Source organism: Fundulus heteroclitus, unplaced genomic scaffold (genome assembly GCF_011125445.2).
Source record: "Fundulus heteroclitus isolate FHET01 unplaced genomic scaffold, MU-UCD_Fhet_4.1 scaffold_37, whole genome shotgun sequence".
Lineage (NCBI taxonomy): Eukaryota > Metazoa > Chordata > Actinopteri > Cyprinodontiformes > Fundulidae > Fundulus > Fundulus heteroclitus.
In genome coordinates, this window is record NW_023396781.1 from 2306702 (window position 1) to 2327474 (window position 20773).

At 40.9% G+C, this 20773-nt stretch overlaps 1 protein-coding gene across 1 annotated transcript in view; it reads left to right on the forward strand.

The window, feature by feature from the left end:
- The window catches only part of ttc27 (tetratricopeptide repeat domain 27), a gene marked incomplete at its 3' end in the record, with an annotated part of 176843 nt that overhangs the window by 83396 nt on the left and 72674 nt on the right, over positions 1–20773 (forward strand). Inside the window, 1 exon segment of the mRNA XM_036130656.1 lies at positions 10234–10346. Coding sequence (XP_035986549.1) covers positions 10234–10346 — 113 coding nt within the window.

Below are 20773 nucleotides of genomic sequence, written 5' to 3' on the forward strand. Positions count from 1 at the left end.
TTGTTTCAATTATTTGCTACAACGTTTCTTCAATAAAACATATTTCTGAAAATAGTATACATACTAAAATCTACTGAAATGAATATTTCATAAAATTCAAACAGCCCAACAGGGATCAGATTCACTAATTTCTTAAACATTTTAAGTAAATATGATTTAATCAAACTTTTCAGACTAATTAAATCACCCAGTAGTGTCTCAAGTTTCCTGCAAAGTTACTTTTGAAAAACTCAGAGTTTATAGTTTAATATAGTTCTTTTAAATATTTTCTAAATGTTTTTAATCATGGCTGGATTGTGTCCAGAGGTCTTAGACTTATTGCTTTGGTCCATTTATTTTTTCAGTGCTTTAATCCATAATGGTTCAGTTACTGCAGGAGAGGGGGAGCAAATGGGCTCAATCAAGACTGTCATTAGCCAGAGCTCAGCAGCTTTCATTTTATATTGATGGAAGGAAAGTAGAGAAGGACATCATGTGTTCATCCCCGACGAGACAGAAACCAAGCAGGCAAGCAAGACTATTTGAATCTGACAAGTTTTGGCACTCTTGTGTGATTTTTAATAAAAGCAAGCATAGATAAGAGTTTTCAAACTGATGCCAGGCTAACACAACATGGAAAGTACTATGAAACTCACCTGTCTCAATTAGGGGCAATGCAAATGATTCAACAATAACACTGAGTCTTTAGCTCAAAAACTTAATCCAAGGGAGAGTTCTAAGGCTAAAACTGCTGTTAAAAAAAACAACTACCAACATTATTCTCTAATTCCATATAATTGTAAAGACACAAAATAATCTATGGCCAACAGTTAATACAGTCCAACACCTTACATTTTTACATACTATTTTTGATATAAGTATGTTATTTATATTACTTAAACAATTATTCTACCTTTCCTTACATATCTCTTTGGGGCCAGGGCCTTTGCAGGGAGGTTGTTGAATTTTTAAAATATTTTATCACTTTGTCTTAACTTACAGAACATAACATTCCTTGACATCGGACCTCACTGTATGAAAAATAGTTGTATGTATATATAAGAGGAGTTCAGCTCAATTCAGTATTAAATTTAATTTCCCTCTGGGATAAATAAGTATTTTTGAATTTGAATTGCCATCAGGCTCAATAATTTGTTTTAAGTGTTCTAAACTTGTTGCAGTTTAAGTCCCTTACTCATCTATTCAGTACTGAGTTACACATGACCACCTCTGTTCAAAAAATTCCTTTTTCTGTTGTAAACCTGGAGTCATTTGTTCCATTATGTAAACCCATTTCAATCTCTGAGTCCATTCACTTATAAAAGGGGTTTTTGCTTTTTTCCAGGTAACCATCATCCTTTTTCTTGGCTATTTATAAAAGTATCCTTAAAATATATATTTTCTCTGAGCGACATGTTTCTTTACATTTACTCTCCAGCTGGACTCCCAGCGAGTCTAATGATATTTTTATTTGTAAAATTTGATCAATGTCCCCCTTAACTTTTTTTTTCCAGAATCTCTGGATTGCTGGATATTCATAAAATATAATATATGAACAATCTCCTTTTTTTCTTTTTCTTTTTTTTTTTTGCATTTCCTCCAAACAAAGCTTTTACAAGGGTTGTGTTAAAATATCTTATTTTTGTTTTCCAATCAAATTCTTTCCAAGACTGTCTGTTAACTCCTTTATGACAAGTAGTTCATTGCTCCTTCCATTCATTGTCCTCAGATATTATGGTTAATTCTAGTTCCCGTTTTTCATTAATAGATGTTGTGTTTTGTGTATTGTATACGCCCATTATAAGTCTTTTAAATAAATTAGAAACATGCTTTTTAAAGGTTAGATGTTTTTTTCTGCCATGGTTATGAAGTTCTCTCTTCTATACTATTTGAACATTTTCTCTCTGTATCATTTTCTTTATGATTTAATTTAGTGTCTTATTTGAAAATACTGGTTTAGGGCGGGGGTCGGCAACCCGCGGCTCTAGAGCCGCATGCGGCTCTTTAGCGCCCCCCTTGTGGCTCCCTGGAGCTTTTTTAAAAATGTATGAAAATGGAAAAAGATAAAAGGGAAAATATATTTTCCATTTTAGTGTGGTTTCTGTAGCAGAGAAACCTCGAGACAAACATTCTCAATGTTTTCCAATTATGTAAAATGTGTAGAATACATATCACATTTCAAAATATCTGTCAACGGATATTTGCGTCATAAGCTGCGGCACACGTTTCATGCAGCTCGGCATTGAGCCAGGCGGGTCGCAGTTGTAAACAAACCGGTAGGTGTGTGATGAGCCATGGACCCCAAAGGGTAAAAGAGAAAGATAGCTGAGGAGAACAGAGGATTCAACAGTTCTTGGACCGAATATTTTGCTTTCATTGGCGATATCACAGTAAATTGGGCAAAAGACGGCTATTTCTGCCCTGCGATGGACTGGCGACCAGTGTTCCCTCTAAGCTGCGCACGTGAGCAATGGTGCACGGCATCTGGGTTCAGCACGCACAGCAAATCCATGCTGCGCAGAAAATAAATTCAAGCTGAACTGTAAACAAAATAATAATAAACAAAGTTGTTTTATACTATTTTGCAACTCTGATAAAATGGTGTTCCACGGTCTCGCTCTGTTAATGGCAGGTGCTGATGGGAGCGCACCACTGTTTGGTGGGTGGGGCAGACGCTTTTATAGTTTGGCAGGTTGCGGTGTGCGTCTTTGTTCTGGGCTCTGTTAAAGAAAAAATTACCGATCTACCCCGAGTAGAAAGCTGCTGCTCTGAGTAGTTCTTCCTTCCTCTGTCATACTCGGGTTTTCGGTTTCAGAACAGGTGATATCAGCCAGGTAACTAGACACAGCGTCCAACCAACCATGATTTCAACGCGAGCACGAGCATGAAAGAAGCCCTGATCAATGGAACGCAGATAACGTGCTTCACCATGGCAACGACTGGAAATAAGCCTTAAAGTGCGCATTTCCCACGAGTGGAATTAGAAAATTTTAATGAAGGCACATGGAGAATATTTAACCATAAGAAATAATGCTTTTGCTGCTGAAAAAGCAAGTTGGCTTGATATGAGAGTTATTTGATGGAGAATTAAAGCTGTTTTCTCCAGTATGGTTCAGTTCTAAGTTTTCCTATGTTTAAACATACTCAATTAAATAATTCATTGGCTATATTCAACATATGCAATTAATATTGGAATGGTGTGAGTTATTGAATAACTGATATGTTCATCTTTTTGGAAGCATTGGTCACCCACCCTTCTAAAAATGAGTTGACATTAATTGTCTTGTAAGTGTTTAATTCGTTCCAACCCCACTTTATATTGTTCATATAGGCTATATGTACATTTCCAGCTGAAGTAAAGGTAGTGTTATTTACAGTGGCGGCTGGTGAAAAAAATTTTTGGTGGGGCTGGCCAATAGATTTCCCTGCCTAACCCAGTACATGCATTTAAATTAAAAGTTGGAAAATTACTACGATTCCACAATAAGCATTTAAGTAATAAAAAAACATTGTTCACAGAGGATTATTTTGGTGTTTTTGTCTTATTAATCCTTTTCACAGACTCATACCAGAGGGTTTGCATACATTGTACGTGTGCGTATATTATTACGAAATGAACGTTTACGTCTTGACTTAAATATATATCCTAATATTTTATTCATATAATGATTTAAGTAGAACAATGACTAGTGAAAAATTAAGTTGTATTTACCGGAGATGAAGTGTAGACTGCAAATTCTGTCGTGGTATGATGGCTCCCACAGTCGATTGGGATTGTCTGCCTTCATCCTTTTCATTGAAATTATCCATTTCTTTCTTCGTCCTTCGGTAAACGAAAAAAACGTACATCCGACGATTTGGAATGCCTCTGTGTGCAACCGGGAACACAACAAGTCGTAGGCATTGTTTAGATTCCAAAAATAAACTAAAAGTACGCTCTAATTCACTTGTTTTGTCACGCTGGTAAGCGAAAACAGTACTGTTTTTGCCTACCACTCTGACCCGGATGTAACGTGGATGTAGTCTGTGACGTCACGCGTGAAGTGCACCTATCACTGTGCAGCTAGGGCTATGACTCCAGGAGCCCCAAAGCCATTAATTTTGGCGATGCTGATTGACCAAATATTTATAAATCTTCCCTAGCAACAGTATATGATTGGATGTTACGCTACACTTGTAGGGCTCCTTTCGTGACAGCCCCAAAAGTGTAGAAGAAGAGAAATGATACGGTCTGTTGGTGGAAGTGCACTGTTAAATGAGAGTCAATTGATAGAGTCAATTAGTAGAAGTGTTTTAATAATTCTTATTACATGTAGCCACGTACTATTAAGTAAAAACTGACATTAATAATACTTTTAAAATCTATATATATTTTGATATTTTGACTTTTCCCCTCCACATCTAGGAAGGGCAGCGCCCGAGCGCCCCCTATGGGCCAGCCACCACTGGTTATTTAAGTGAAGAAATGTGCAGTAGCCCTAACAGTGTTGGGGGGGGAGAGATAGGTGAATGGAAACTAAAATATATGAATAGAAAAGTAGAGCTGGAATTGCCAAAATTTGACACAGAATAAATTATTGCTTTCATTCTGTAAATTTCTGTTATTAATCTTGTGGGTCTATGACTATGGAACACCTTTAAACTATAACTGAGTGCAACAGTAACATTCCTGACAGTGCAACCTCTGAAAGCCTCTGAAAGATTTTCTGCATCTCCCACGTTATTAAAAAGCTGCCGTTGGCATAAAAACAAAGAGCAGCACAAAGAAATTGTTCAGAACTGAGAATGGTCCCTTGTTGTGTTAGAAAAGCGATGTGTGGCTGAGAATATTGAAATAAATCATCTGACGACCCTAAAGTGCTTTACATTGGTCAATCATGCACACATTCACACCCTGATGGTGGTGAGCTATGTTAGTAACCACAGCTGCCCTGGAGCAGACTGACAGAAGAGAGGCTGCACAACACCACATCCTTGAGTTAAATCTCACTGCAGAAAATGTAAATAATTTAATGGAAATAAGACTGTAACTCTGAAAGATGTGCACATCTCTTAGTCATTCATCAGTAGGACCCCTACTCTGAAATAAAAATAAGCTATACAGCTCTTTAAAAAAATCCAAGAATTTTGTCTTTTTCATGTAATCGGGCTAAATCAGTTTTATCTAAACTGAATAACCTAAAATAAATTATTGCTGTAACTTGATTCTTTTATTAAACCATGTAGCTTGATATAACCTCAGGTTTTGGACAGGCGTAATGTAGCCTCAGTGTGCTCGTGTGATGTTGCTCACAGAGGTCAAGTGAACGCTCAGGGAGTTTGTGTGTTTGCTCAGACACATGAAACATGAACATTGCTGGCGACCTGTCCAGGTTGTACCCCGCCTCTCACCCATTGGCAGCTGGAGATCGGTACCGGCACCCCTCAGGACCCCAAAAGGGATAGACATGTTTGAAAATGGATGGATGGATGGACTGGGCTATTTAGTCTGGAAACAGATACAACACCTTACGGGCGCAGCCTTGATGAACTGTTGAACTTGCACGGCTGACAATACAGCGATCTGATTGGCTGAGCAGCAAAACTCTAATCACGTGACCTCTTGGACCGGAGCGCAACGGTTTATATTTTATATTGGCTATAACTCCCCTACCTGGGCCAAAGGGGTCGGGTGCATTGTGCAACGGGTGGCAGTAGAGGGCGGGGACCTTGGCGTTCCAATCCTCAGCTGCAGAAGCTGGCTCTTGGGACGTCGAATGTCACCTCTCTGGTGGGGAAGGAGCCTGAGCTCGTGCGTGCGGTTGAGAGGTTCCGACTAGAGATAGTTGGACTCACCTCAACGCACATAGTCAAGTGGTGCTTTATTCTCTCCAGGATGTGCTGCAGGGAAAATAAAAATTAAACATGAATGCTCATTATATATTTGTAGCCTATTTAGCCATTTGATAGGAAGCTAACATAGCTAATATAGACACAGCCCATGTTGCCTTTATTATAAGGCTTATATCAGACTTTTAATTTTTTGCGGCTCCAGACAGATGTGTTTTTTGTTTTTTTTTTTGGTCCAAGATGGTTCTTAAAACATTTTGGGTTGCTGACCCCTGGTTTAGGGCATTAGATAACAATTAGGCCTGAGCAACAAAGCGCTGCAAAGGTCTGATCTATTGTTATTGTTATTATTTTTTCCCCAATGAATTGGCTATTTGGAGGCTTTAACCTTTTCAAAAACTCACCAAACTTTACCAAAAGATGTCCTTCTAGTGAAATATTTGCATTTTAATGGAATTCAAAATGGGTGTGGCCAAACAGCGCCATCACACCCCCTAACATGAGACCGAGAAACTGCTAAGTCCTAAACATTCACAAGTAGAGCATTACTGCTTTCGGCATAGTGCTCCGCTTGAATCATATATGCAAAAACCTTTATTAGATTTTATTCTAGGACTATTTCATTTTCATTGGACACAAAAAAGGGATGGTAGAAGAAAATAAAAGAAGAGAAAAAGATGAGACAACATGCTAAAAGGGAGAAAATGTGAAAAAATAGAGGAAAAAGAGAGAGCAAGATCACATCCTTGGAGTCTGCTTCTACACCTACAAAGAGAAAGATAAAAAGAACAGCAAAACAAACAGATAAAGTATTACAGGTACAAACAACCAATACCTTCATACCATCACTGAAAAATATAGTGCTATTTAATACGGGCTGTATAAAGTAACAGCTAAAGATAATTAATAGGGGTTTTCTGTATAGAAATTTATCTGTAAGAGCCTGAATCCAAGCGCCTGTAGGTGTTTGTGAGAATGCACTTGTGTATGTAAGGTTTATCCATAAGAAATTGAGAAGGCAAAGATCCGCCCCCTCCAACTCCCCCCCCCCCCCCTCTCCCAGTGCGCAGAGGCATACACAGGAGAAACCAGAACCCCAGATGCCTAAAAGGACCCCCAGAGCAAAGGTGCCCAAGATGGACCAACACAGGGATAGTTGCCTCCCCTATCCCAGAAGAGAGCAGAGAGGAGCCCCAGGAAACCCCGCAACAGCTACAGTGCCGAAGCCCTCTGGAGCTGTGGCGACGAGCCCACTGGTAGCCAGCTACGCCAGACCAGATCCAGCCATTGGCCCAGAGACCCAACAGGGTCCCGTGAAGCATCCGCCAGGAGTGAGAAGTGAGCCGGCACACACCCGAGCACCCAACCCCGGACACCAAAGACCACCAACGCACTATACTCCCAGGTCCAGGCACCAGCATCCCAGAAGGGTAACCAGCCCCCATCTTCTGAATGGGGGGTGGGGTTAACCACCACCTCCACAACCCTACTTACCTGGTCCATATTCCGGTCCCAAGCCCCCACTCGGATCCTAGCCCAGACGGCCCACGGGCCCGTCCACCTGAAGATGGGGCCAAAATGAACCCAATGGGCCAGCCAACCAGAGCCCCACCACACGAACCCTGAGGCGCAGCGTTCCCCACACCCAGCTTTCCGTACTTAAGCCCACCCCCATATTCTGGGGGAGAAGTAGCAGCCCCAGGACCCAATGACCATCCCCAGTCCAGACCCCGACCAGTTGGCCTGCTCCTGTTCCAGCGCCCCAACTCCTGATGGCAATCAGAGAACAGGGGTGTGAGAAAGACCCTGAGCTTGCCTCCGCCTTCTTAAAAGTCGTGTTGGTGCATGTTGTTCTCAAGTGCATTTAAAACTGGGAGAGTCAAAATGGGGGGTGCCTGGCGCCAGCTACTTTCCGGAGATGGGGTGGGCTGCGCACCCCCATGCACCCACCCAGAACCCTCAATGTCTAAATGTGAATGGGTGAAGAGGAAGGCCACCAGAGATGAGGCCTCTCCCGCAGTTAATGACTACATATATGTTTGTTGTGGGAAAGTTATAAATGAAAGTGTCTAAGATGGACGTCACAATACAGCAGGGCTGGGAAATCTTCCCCAGCAACGACCCCACCTCCCAAAGTCCTACATGTGTGGCCCAGACCCAAGACCCAGAGAAGACCCACTTACTTTTCTAGAAATCTATTCCACAGTTAGCAACTAGCTAACAGATACTCCGTTTACACTACCCTTTTTTAACCGTGCTGAGACCAGTCCGAGCTCGGTAACTGAAACAACTTTCGAGTGTAAATGGATCACAAACCGAACTGAACCGTTCCAGACACAACCGGACCGTGCTAAATCTAGACCAGTTTGATGAGTGGGCTCAGCCCAGTTTTTCCCTGGCTCGGTTCTTAGATAACAAAGAGTGCATGAGCAGACCGCGTCATCTCCTTACAGTCAGCGGACTAGTTTTGCAGTTTCAGACATTCATAAAAATACTAGCTTCCTTACCGTGCCACACGGTTTCTAGTGATGATTCTGCTTAGCAGTGTCGCTGTTTCCTGCGTCTGTAAGCCCTGATTAGACGTTTGTATGTCTTATCCACGTCCCAAAAGCAGACTCCGTCAAGTAAATTCACCAAAGGTTGCCTTCTTGGCCTGACTCTCCGCAAAAAGCAATTATAACCAAGCATAACTTCCTGAATGTTACGGGGGCCGCCATTTTGATTTGCTTGAGTCCCTCCTTCAATCCTAGAGAGCAGTAGTACCGTAGATCATCACTAGGAGGTGAGAAACCGTGCCAGGGTGATGTGTAAACGGTTGTCAGAACCAAGCTCGGCATGGTTAACTGATCCAAGCTTGGTCCGAGCTCGGCCTGGATCGGTGACCCATCTGGTCACCGATCGGTAGTGTAAATGGGGCTAGAGAAACATTGATCTTAGTACTGTGGCTAACCAACTTTAACCACAGCATGCCCACTGAGTGGAAGAAACACAACAAAGCTAGACTGCAACATAAAATGTTTACAAAGCCATTGTACCGAGAGGCGGAAGCTCCAATACAACCTACAATAGAATGAACCTAAACATCTTAAAAAGACCACTGTTGAAAAGCATAGTGATGTTTTTTTATTTTTATTTATATACTTTTTGCCAGGGGGCAGATTCTGTGCGCATACTGTGAGTCGTGCAGACTGTCTAAGGACCTCATAGTCAAGAGTACCAATTTTCTACATTTCCCACATTTCCTGCCAGTGTAACGAACCCATCACACCTGTCAGTGCGGCACAGACGGTGATTGTGCACATCCTTGCGACTGCCTGCTTGGAGCTGCTTGGTGTCACATATAGAACAGTTTGATCTCCTGAGCTGAAAAATGTATAGTGTGACACAACGTATGTGGTTGTAACAATTTAGCAGGAGGCAGGAATCACCTCTGGATTCATTCCAAACACAAGTTAAACTTCCACCAGACAATGCAACAGCTATAGAGATTACTGTCAATGTTTATGTGGGGGAATGGTTGTCTAGTTGTTAGTGTGTCGGGCGTTTGGGTCTTGGAGAAGGCCTCAAAGGTCGCTGGTTTGAAATTCCGTCTGTCACTCTGGGTCAAGAACCTTGACCGTTGCTCCCCATGAGCATCTCTGTGTGACAGAGAAATCTATCTCGAGGCCAAGATCGCCTCGACCCCTCCAGCCCTATTTTCCTGATGTCAGGAACAATCAGAAGTAGCAGTCATCAGTGAACATAATTTTGTGCTATTCTTTTGCTTTTCGTCTCTATTCTTCATGCAAATCTCCAGTCTCTCTCTTTTTCTTAGACCCAAGTGGCTGCTTTTTTGTCTTGTCGTCACAAAGGGATATACAATGTTTTCAAACCACTCACATTCACTAGCTGCCAATGTTTGGAAGCTCTGCCCTTATGGTGACACAACCCTGTACTGTTCTGTACTTAGGTGACAACCCTGGTCTTAGCTGGACATTTGTCCTAAAGATGTTCTAGGTGATCTTGAAAGCAACTCTTTCAGATTGCTATATTAGGCTCAGATTGATAAGAAATTGATTGAAGTTGAACTCTATCATATCACCTGTGCTTATATCACTATACTGAAAATAAATGGTAAATGGCTTGTACTTGCTCCAAAGGGCTTTACACTACAGTCAGTCATTCATTCATTCACATACACATACACATACACTCTGTGAGTCTCTAAATGCAGTAAAAATTTGTTTTTTTCTTTTAAAGTTTTAAATTCAAGAAAATGAAACTAATATCCATCCCTCTGCTGTAGAATTTAACATCAGTTGGAACTGTCTCCACAAACACTGAAGTTGTAAAGTTTCCAAAGTGTTAACACTTGTATTCGTGCCAGAACCTTTTGCACTGACTGTAGACTGTAATTAAAGTTATTTGTTGATTTGTTGTTCACAGGATTATGATCTGGACGATGACACGGTGTTGGATAAGATCAGTTTAGCTGAACCAGATCAGTACCAGCTGCCTGACCTTAGTGCCGAAGAGCAGGCCCTTATCCTGGGCATCTGGTAGGTCAACTCCCCTTTACTTGACCGACCTTTGCAGCCCCATCTGTCTGTATATGTGTTTAAGACATCACTGGGATTCTCAGCACATGTTGTGCTACAGTCATCATGACCTGACATTTGGCTCCAACAGAGCAAATTGAGGTTAATTTGAACCTCAAGTTGGCTAATTATCCATTCATTCATGTCTTCAAAGCTATTACAGTGGCCTTGAAAGTTATTAACCCCCCTCCTAACCCCCCACCAAGCTTCTAGCTCTAGTGGTGCTGCAGTCTTAGGGGGTCCTTTCAGAAAAGGGGTGTTTGTACTGACAGAACATGTGACACTTACCAGTACATCTAAAACAAAATAGAATATTGAGCAAAGGTGCGTGCGAGTTTGCACCTGACTTTTAAACGTATTAAATTTAGCCACAAAAACTGCACCCGTAATCATTTTCAGCTTTTATAAATTGCTTTACATTTACATTTGTATATCCTCCTCTCACCTGGTATGTAGCTCAGTTTTGTACACACTAATTAGTTTGCACGTGTTTTTAGTACGTGCAAACCTTTTGAAGATCAGGCCTAAAGAGTACTTCAATGCCCATGTGGCCAATGAAGGTGTTACCTGGAGGGGTGTGATTAGGCGGAATAGCCTCCCTCATCTGAACCCACGTGATGTTCAAGTCCAGGTCACCATGGGCCAAAGGTCTATGATCAATTTCGGAATCATATAATCAGACCTGTGACGTTACGTTTCCTGAAGCACCTGACAGGTACCGGACACCAAGAATAACTACGGCTTCTGTGGTTGCGGAAGCTAAAACTTAGAGATGGGAGGAATTTGGAGAGACTATGGAAAGAGACTGTTAGTTGGCCTCAAGGAAGTCTTGGAAAACCATTCGGCGGGTCAGAAAAGGGAAGCGGGGAGGGGGCAGTGAACCAGATCTTTACCTTTGCCGAAATGCTGAGGGGATTGTAACTGCCACCAAGGCAGTTGTTGGAGTATTGACTCCAATGGATCTTACATAGACTACTGTATTTTTTCGGAGCTTAAGGCGCACTGGATTACAAGGTATGCTCCCAACATCCATAGAGTAGAGCAGCTTTTTTTTTTGTTTCTACATTCTATCCCTACTTGCTTTTATTCCTATATTTTAATCATGTAAAGCACTTTGCATTGTCTCTGTACTGAATTGTGCTATATAAATTGCCTTGCCTTGCCTTACCAAAGTCTTACTTACACATTTTAACAGATTTTTGAGCGCAGTGTACCACAGAAAATCGGCCAGTAAGCACAACAAGCATGGTAATCATATATAAAACATACCTAATTATAAGGCACACTATACATTTTTTAGAAAATGTAAGGATATTAAGTGCGCATTACAGTCTGGAAAATACGGTAATAACAAAAGCATGGATCAATATCTTAAGGTTTTCCTGGTTAATATTTTCTTAATTTTTGGCAAGTGCTTGTAAAATATTTCATTACTCCATTTACTTCCCTGTCCAAGGAAGGTCTCACGGCAGCTGCCTGTGCCTGTGAGACAGCGCTGGGGCAATAGGGAGGCTCCACACAGTTCCAGCAGCTGTCCTGAGAGAGTAAAGGTAGACAGATTGCTGCTAAATTGTGAAAAACACAGAGAATAGTCACTAGATTTTTTGTAGTTGTTTTGTTTAATAAAGGCTGTTAGAAGAGTCTGAAAAGTTCCCAGATATAGTGACAGATTCGTAAAGTTAGCAACTCTGGACGGTTGTCTCTTGTTTCCTTCTCTACCGAGGGCAGCGCACAGTAGCCACCAGTATCTTTATACACTAGCACCTTCTCAGCGAGGCAGACTGGAGCCTGCATGTAGTCTTAGATATTGATTATGATAATATTGTGATGCATAGGCCTAACTGTGGTTGTTTAAAAGCTACATTAGTTTACAGTGAAGTGGTATCACTTCAAAGACTGAGCTAGCAGTCTTAATTGTATCTACCTTATCCACTGTTATGTCCACATTACTGATAAATATTTATCAAAAAATATCATCCTGGAAATATGTTGCAAATCACCATTAGCCTGGGAATAAAACCCTGACTTTTTAATATTCTTTATCACTATTTTGATCCTGGTCTTGTTTCAGTAAAAGTGCTTGTGAGATGATGATGAAGGGCTACTTCATTGAAACTTCCAATCAGCCTCAGTTGAGTTGATTTTGGATCATATCACACAGTTCTGGTTTAATGTTTGATGTCAACTTCTCAATAAAAATGTAGCATTAAATCTGGTTTCTCAGGCAGACAGTGGATGGTGTTCAATACAGCAGGACATAAAGTTCAGAATATTTAGCATCTAAATTCTGTTATGGTGGAAGCCACTGATGATAACTCTTGTGGCTGTTATTTGTTTAATTAGTGATATTTACTGTCATATCCTCCAAAGTAAACTAGCTTTAGTCAACAGTCCACTTGCTGCATGTAACGTTCTGCTCTCTCCACTTCCTGCTCTAATTAAACTAGTTAGTAGCGAAACGTTATGTATTGTTTTTCAACAAATGCCTAATTGCTTCCGTGTTTTCCTTTTTTGTTTTCTCCTCTTCTCTTTCTTTCCTGAGCAGCAATAGTTTTGGCCTTTTTGACATGATTCCAGCATAATTTTTTCCTTGTAAACGGACTGTGGAGTGGTTGGTGTGTGCGTATAGCGTCAGCAGCGTCTCTGTCCGCTGGGTGTTTGTTAAACTGAGCTGCCACACTTCTGGGTAGCAGAAGAATGCGCTCTGCTCAAAGAATAATTCTCAGATAACTGTATTTGTAATGATGTGACTTAGCCAGTGTTTTTTTTTTTTAAATCTAACCCTAAAAGCTGCAATGCTGTTTGAATGCTTCCTTAGACAGCAACTTGTCCCTTACCAGAACTTGTTTATGGGGCTGTTTCCGTCCAGAAAATGGGTGGCCAGCGGATAGTGAGTTTAATATCAGAGCACTTTGCTTGTCTGTAATGAATTTCCATGGTGCCGTGGAGGCCAGATGGGTCAAGAGAAGGGCAACGCAGTAGTCGGTGATATTGCAGGGAGATGATTGATGAGCTTCAGGTCTGTCTAAATTAAGGCCCTATCTGCACACCTACATTTTTCTCCAAGGTAATGTCAGAGAGGAGTAGATTGTACCTCTGGAATCGGCCAGGAAGCCACACATCAGATTTTTATTTTTTATTTTTTTTTATTCCAGGTCCCATTTGTTACTACTGGACCTAGGAAGCCTTGAGAACATGGACTGTCACTCCATCTGTTTGACTTATCCTTTTTAATCATTATGTTGTTGATGCAAAGGCCTGACACACTTTAAACTGAGGTGAAGGTGGAGGTGTTGGCTCATACACTAGTAATTACAATTAAGATGCTTTGTTAATTATGGTTGTTTTAACAGGATGTTGGGATGGATTTTATTTTTTGTGCATGGTGAAGAGCATGGTTAAGATATGTTACATTAAGAGTTACTGGCCAAAAAAACTAGATAAGGGTTGTTTGTTTATTTTAAATGCGTTGATGTTTGAGAGCGACATGAAACTGTCACTAAAGTTCCCGTCCAGGATAAGATCTCCTGGTCTAAATATCTAACCCGCTAGCTGTTATTAGCTTGACGAATACTACATCCACACTGCATCCCTCCTTCTAGCCGCAGGACGCAACGCTCCCCACGCTCTACCCACCCCTCCCCCCGGCCCAAGGTAGCGTGCGCACTTCTCAGAACCCACAACGACACCTACTGCCAGGGTTAACCCATTTTCTGGGGGGAACCCTGTCAAGGCACTTTACAAAGTCATATTCAATCAAGTTATACAGACAGTCAAAACGTTTCCCATCTAAGGAGCAGTAGGAACAGCAGTGAGAACTCAGCAGTGAGAAAAATAGATCTTGGTGACTCAAGCAGCCTAACTGTATTGCAACATAAGTACAGAGAAAGCTCAGGATAATCTAAGCCCGTCTATGAGCTTTATCAAAAAGGAAACTCGTGTTGTCTTTGTCTAATACTCAAAATTGAATGGCAGAGATGTTGTGGATAACGCTCAGTCACTCTGGAACAAAGTGGAGGAGCTTCGGGGCACTTGTCAAGTACTTTGGAGAGTACAGGGATGCCCGTTTCCTGGCATCATCCATCTTTGGATCTGGAGATCGATGGATTTGGAGCTCCATACTGCCTTGACAGACCCTGCAGTGACCGGCACTTGGCAGTGGTGTGTGTCTTTATGTTAACAAAAGCTGGTGTACTATGGTGGTTGTCAGGGAGACATTATGCTCTAGAAACATTGAATTGTCTGTGTCATTATCTACCTACCTATTATCTACCTTATCTCCGCCCAGTCCTTCATCACTGGTTTTTATTCAGCCAAAGGCCAATGCTGGTTTTGCCACAAATGTCATTATGTAGCCATAATGACATTTTGGTGAGACCCCAGCTCCAGAATTCCCATTACACACTGATACAAATCAAAGATGTCAATGGAAAAACGAACAATGAGCATTCATAGATAAGACCTCGAAAAATGCAAAAACACTGAGAAGACAAAGCTAAAATTAAAATTAAGCTGTACAGCAAAGGAGAAAGACTTATCAAAAGGGGGAAAATACTGTACAATTATTAATAGATAACAAGGTTATTTAGACAAAAAATTAAATGTCCATGCTGAATAAACAAACAACACTTCCTGAGAAGCTAAAAAGTGTGCAAAGAGTCATTGGCATCTGATGAAATTTTAATGTTCAAGTTTAAAAAAACATAGCAGTCAATTTATAGAACAATGTAAAATACTGGACATTTGCATGCATATCCAATCACACCATCAGAATCTAAAAGTGTGCAAATAGACATTAGAATATGAGAGTCGGGAAATAATTGTCAACAGATTAAAACCTGTATATGATTTTAGAGTGCATTCACACCAACCCTGTTTAGTCCACTTTAATCAGACTCTGGTTTGTTTGGTCAGAAAGTTTGGTTTGTTTCGGGAGATGTGAATGCGCAGTTAAACACTGATGTGGACCAAAATAATGAACTCTGGTCCGAACATAAGTCTCGGCTTGGTTAAACTGAACTCTGGTGCGGTTCGACTGCAAATGGGAATGCTAAGCCAACCAGAGGCCCCCCTAAAAGCAGGAAGCCAACTACAGTGCAGGGCATTCTGGGTAAATACAATTGCAATTGAGTAATAATACTAATGAAGTTACTCATGCCTTGTAAATACCTTGCTTGACGTCTGTGTAAGCGTGGTATCAGTGCAATGAACCTGTATGCGCCTTTACTCGCACGCCGCTGCCTCGTACAGAGCCGTCTCCCCTGTCTTGTGTGAAATATAACAATCTCGTGGGTTTCTGCCTCCTCCTTCGCTCCTGCTGAGCATACAGGCCAGCCGGGAGTTTTTGCAGTGTTCAGGAATATATGTGTAAGAGAGAGAGTGAAAAATGAATAATAAAACTTGTGATTTTATCTAAATGTAAAATGTATTAATGCATGCTTAATACCATTTCTATCTTTGTTTAAGAGCTAAAAAATATTTCAGCATGAAGTATTTTTTTGTACAGCATAATTTTAACTAGTGTCATTTATTGCAAAATTGCATATTAAAATTCCCAAATGAGCTTTTATACTTTCAGAAATAAAAAGATGAAATATGTGATTAAAACTTTTAATTGCTTGAAAGTCCTACTTTATATATAATACACTAAACTTGAATCTGGTTAATCAAAAGAAAGCAGAAATTAGCCCACTAACAACTTCTGCTAATTGTAAGTCTAGGAATCACCGGTCAGCAGAACTAAAAGTTAAAAGTTAAAATGGAGCTTAAAGATGTTTGGTAAAAGTACAACCCAGTTGATTAGATAGATTCTATCAGCCCTAGGTCTAGTCATACATCAGTTTTGGAGTTATCCTCAGATGGAGTTGCTGATGTTTAAGAATTTATGACGAATGTTACTGGTTTGAATCGTTTTACTACAGAAGTTAAACTTTGCAGCGCGGCAGAAATTAACAGGAACGAAAAAGGATTTTTTTTTTTTTTTTACGGAACCTCCTTGTCCTAACCGCTGTGTTTTCAAAAACTCCCAAATTGTTTCTCTGGGATCCCCTGTTAAATCTCTGAATTTATTCATAATAGCTTCCTTAGATATTTCTTGTTTGTTAAATCACCCCTTAAACCTGCATTGTATTCTTTTACCCATGAAGCTAAAGTTTTATTTTATCAGGGTCCTGCTGTTCAATGAATTTCCAGTCTTTACTCTGGAGCTGTTTCAACGTGTTACTTTGTCCCTTTCCCATTTTTATAAATTTGATCCAGTCCTGTAACACATAGGGTGTTCTATAGGCTGGAATTTTTTACACCGTGGGGTAACAATAAAATACCTGTTGTGGTAATTCTCACTTCAACTCTTTCGAGTGGAGAATTTTTGCTAGACCTCCACAAAGGCTTGTTACTTACAATCCCACTGTTTTTAAATGAAAAGAAAATACCGAGTGGTATTTAATTTTCCAGTCATACACACAAACACACAATGCAGACGTTAGTTTTGTAGGACTCTGCCGCCCTGCCTCGAATTACACGGCCTATTATCAGGACGCCGTTATCCTATTTAGTTTTTTTTCTACACAGACTTTTTGGGCTCTGTTACCCCTTCTATGCGCAATACCTCTCAGGTACTCATTTATACCTTTAAAAAAACAAATCAACTCACCACTGCTGTCAATCCTCCCTCGGACTTCCCGTCAACAGTCAGAAACCCAGAGGCGAGATGGACTAGGCCCTTGGAAAAGGATCTGAATGCAGTGATCACTGACTTTTCACCCGGTTCACCTCACCCAGAGGAAATCCTCCTGTATGTTGGGATCCGGCTCGAAGGACCAATTAAATGTCAGGTTCAAACACCTAAAACATTCATTAACAACACAAGGAGGAGAGACAACAGAAGAGTTAATTTTCAAATAATCTTGCAAGGAGATCGAACGAAGATGCTTAATGCAGATCTCCAAATTCGATCTGAAGCAAATCCGTCGCCCCCTTTATATTTATTAGGAAAAGGAATCCCTGGTTCCATTGTCAAGCTAAGGGGTAGGGATAAGCAAAATAACTGTGACCTTCCAGATAAAACCAAGCAGTTCACACAGTGCAGTTATGCGTAAGCAGTCCAGAGGGCTGAATAGAGTTCATAAAAACTTACAGTCACAGCATAGTTCTCTGCTTTCTGCTGGCCTTCTGCAACGATAAGACAGAGATCTAAAACTTTAAAACTTCTTAGTAGTAAAGAGTAAATATATATGATAAATACAATGAACATACTAAATAACATAAAATATGTAGAAAATAGTAAGAATAATTCTATCACAGAGGAAGCCCAGCTGTATCCTAGGATTTTTTCCATTGTGCACAAATATTGTTTTTGTGAGTTGTGACAGCTCATGGGTATCATTTATATAGCTTGTGTTTACACAAAATGGGACCTGAAACATGCGTACGTCACTTTCCACGCAAAAGTTGGAATCTATAAAGAAAGCTTAACGGGAATATGTGTGGTCCTCATAAACTCTGACCCATGCCTGCGCTCATTTTGGAGATGAGGAAGCTGGCGACGCAGATGGTAAAGTGGTGAATTGCAACCAAATTGAGGATTCCTCTCAAACATTCAATTTCATTCCATATCACACTTTAATCATAGATCATCTTTATCATAAGCATTCAAAACCCAAGTGTTATTCATTTGCGCACTGGTGGCATTTAAGTATACATGTGGGGCATTTGAAATAAATGCCCATAAGTCATGTTAAATCTTAAATAAAAATCCATACAACACTTTGTTGGTGGTTTCTAGTATTACATTCCTCTCCCTGGTGATCATTGTGGTGACATATACCACAGATTAACAAATTATTGTGACAAGGTGTTCGGCAAATACTTTTTTTGCTGTGAACGCTGATCAAATACACTCATGCATAATGCTGCGCAGTGGAGTTATTGAACCTTTTGGAGAATTGATGAACACAGTTTCAGGGATCAAATATTTCTTGCCTAATGGTGAGGACTGGCCAGTATGCTGATCCATTTTTAATCCACATTAACACTGATGAGGTGCTTTTTATTGACCATTTATGGTTTATAAATGAGACCCCAGGATGTCTTGGGAGCTGTGGTGTCTCTGCATTTGGGGCCAGGCCCCACCAGATGTCGCTGTGGAGCTCTATGTTCACAATAATCATTTGGGCAGGTTCATTCTTTATTCCCTTACCATTCCTTTATCAATAAAATTCTGCTAGAAACATTTGTGTCTATATATCTAAGACTGACAGAAATCTGACTAAATCCTCTAGAGGCACCTTGATATTGGGGCCAGCCCACCAACGTTTGTTTCAATAAACATCTAAAATGGCAGTGCGTATGCCCAACACGCTCTCAATAGACATCCGTGGGGCACAATTCCTCTGGCCTCAAACTCGGATTGTCCAATCAAAATACTTGAATTGCACATGTTACGTTTACTTTCTGCTGGATGGTGTTTGACCATCTAGGCACGGGAAGGCAAATTTATTTGTATAGCACTTTTCAGTACAAGAACAAAGCAAAGTGCTTTACATGGTGAAAAAATTGGAAAATAAAAACAGAATAAAAGCAAGTTAAAAAAAACTGTTGGAATAAAATGTATGAAAAATTAAACAAAATAAAACATAGGAAAATGGAAACTAAAAGTAAATATTAATCTAGTGTTGGTTGTCCTTGTTAGCTCATTGAAGGATTGATGTGAACCTTTTCTGTTCAATAAATGAACAATATGAATAAGCCTTTATTTGTAATTTTATGTTTAGAAATTCAATTACATTTAGCTTATATAAAATGGCATTTCTAGTGTGTTAGATTTTGCTAATTTATCTGTTTAATTTAAAATTGATCAAAGTCAAGTTGAATGCTTCACAAGAAAATTTGTAGCTGCTAATAGGTGTTGAGCTTTTATGCCCCACTTAACTTATTATGCCAGAGATGCCACTGCTTAGGAAGGCTGTTTGCAGAGAACATTTCACAGCTTAACCACAAGATCCTGAGCAGCTTGTAGGTGTCATGTTTTTGTCACGGTGAACCCGAACTCAGACCACACACACGGAGCACAGTTCAGTAATGTTTATTGCAAGGATGACAGGAAGGACTGAACTGCTGGAGGTTGCTGGGACGCTGCGGTTGCTGCGCCGTAGAAACGGGTACCCCCAGAGCAGGCTGAGAATCCTGGCACAGGGGAGACAGGATTAGTCCAACAGAGGAAGATGGACTTACTTGATGCTGGAGGGAGCGGGCAGATACGGAGGACTCGGGAGCCAAACGAGGAACAGAAGGTGACATCCAGGAAGACGTGGGAATAATCTCTTTCTGAACATCAGGTGATTGAAGGATGAGTGAAGACGAACCAGCGAGAAACTGAAGGTAGAGTGAGGCTTAAATAGAGAAACTAACAGGTGGAGTGGATTCTGTCTGATTGCAGACCTAACAGGTGTAACTGATTACTGGAGGGTAAGCAACGTGAGGGGAACTGAACTCAAACAAGAAACAAAACTCAACCCTGACATCACCCCCCCCTCAAGGCCGGTCACCGGACGGCCAAAAAACAAAACAACCCAAACAGGGTGGGCGGAGGGAGGCTCAGGATGGGGGGCTAGAATCAACACCAGCTTACCCAACCATCAAAACACAAACTAAGCCAACCAGGGTGGGTGGAGGGCGGCTCAGGATAGAGGGCTAGGGTCAAACAAAACTCTACCCAACCAGGGCGAACAAAGAGAGATCACCGGGGATCTTTGGAAACTAGGGAATGCTTGGAAGACTAGAAGGCGTTAGAGAACGCTAACAAGTTGAAAAAAAAGAGTGTCCAATAAACGCTAGCAGATGAGCAGAGAGTGTAGGCAAAGGCCTAGGACTAAACAGGCGTATTTAACACACCTGGGACTAGAGGGCGTCTTAACATGCCAAGGAACTGAGAAACACTCAAAACGCAAGGGAAAAAAGGTGGAACTAGGAGGCCTCTGGAGAACTAGAACCAACAGGGTATCTAGGGATGCCCAGAACAAAACGGAAACCACAAGGAACTAGAATAGAAACCAAGGAACCAGACAAGACTAGGGAACGCAGAAACCTATAGAACTTAGGGGGCTAAATCACGAGATTACAACTGGAGAACTAAGACAAGAACAAAAAACTAAGGCGGAGACTAGAGAACATTGAAACCAAAACGCTCTAGAAAATAACTAGAGAACACCGGCGAACCACTCAGGAACTGGTTTCACACTAAGATAGCTTGGGAGCTAGTGAACACGAGAACTCAGGAACTAGAATAACTCAAAAACTAGGGGCTCAAGAACAACTTGGACACTAGGAGGCAACTCGAAAACTAGGGAGCTCCAAGATAACTAGAAGAACACACAAAGCTAAACTGACTT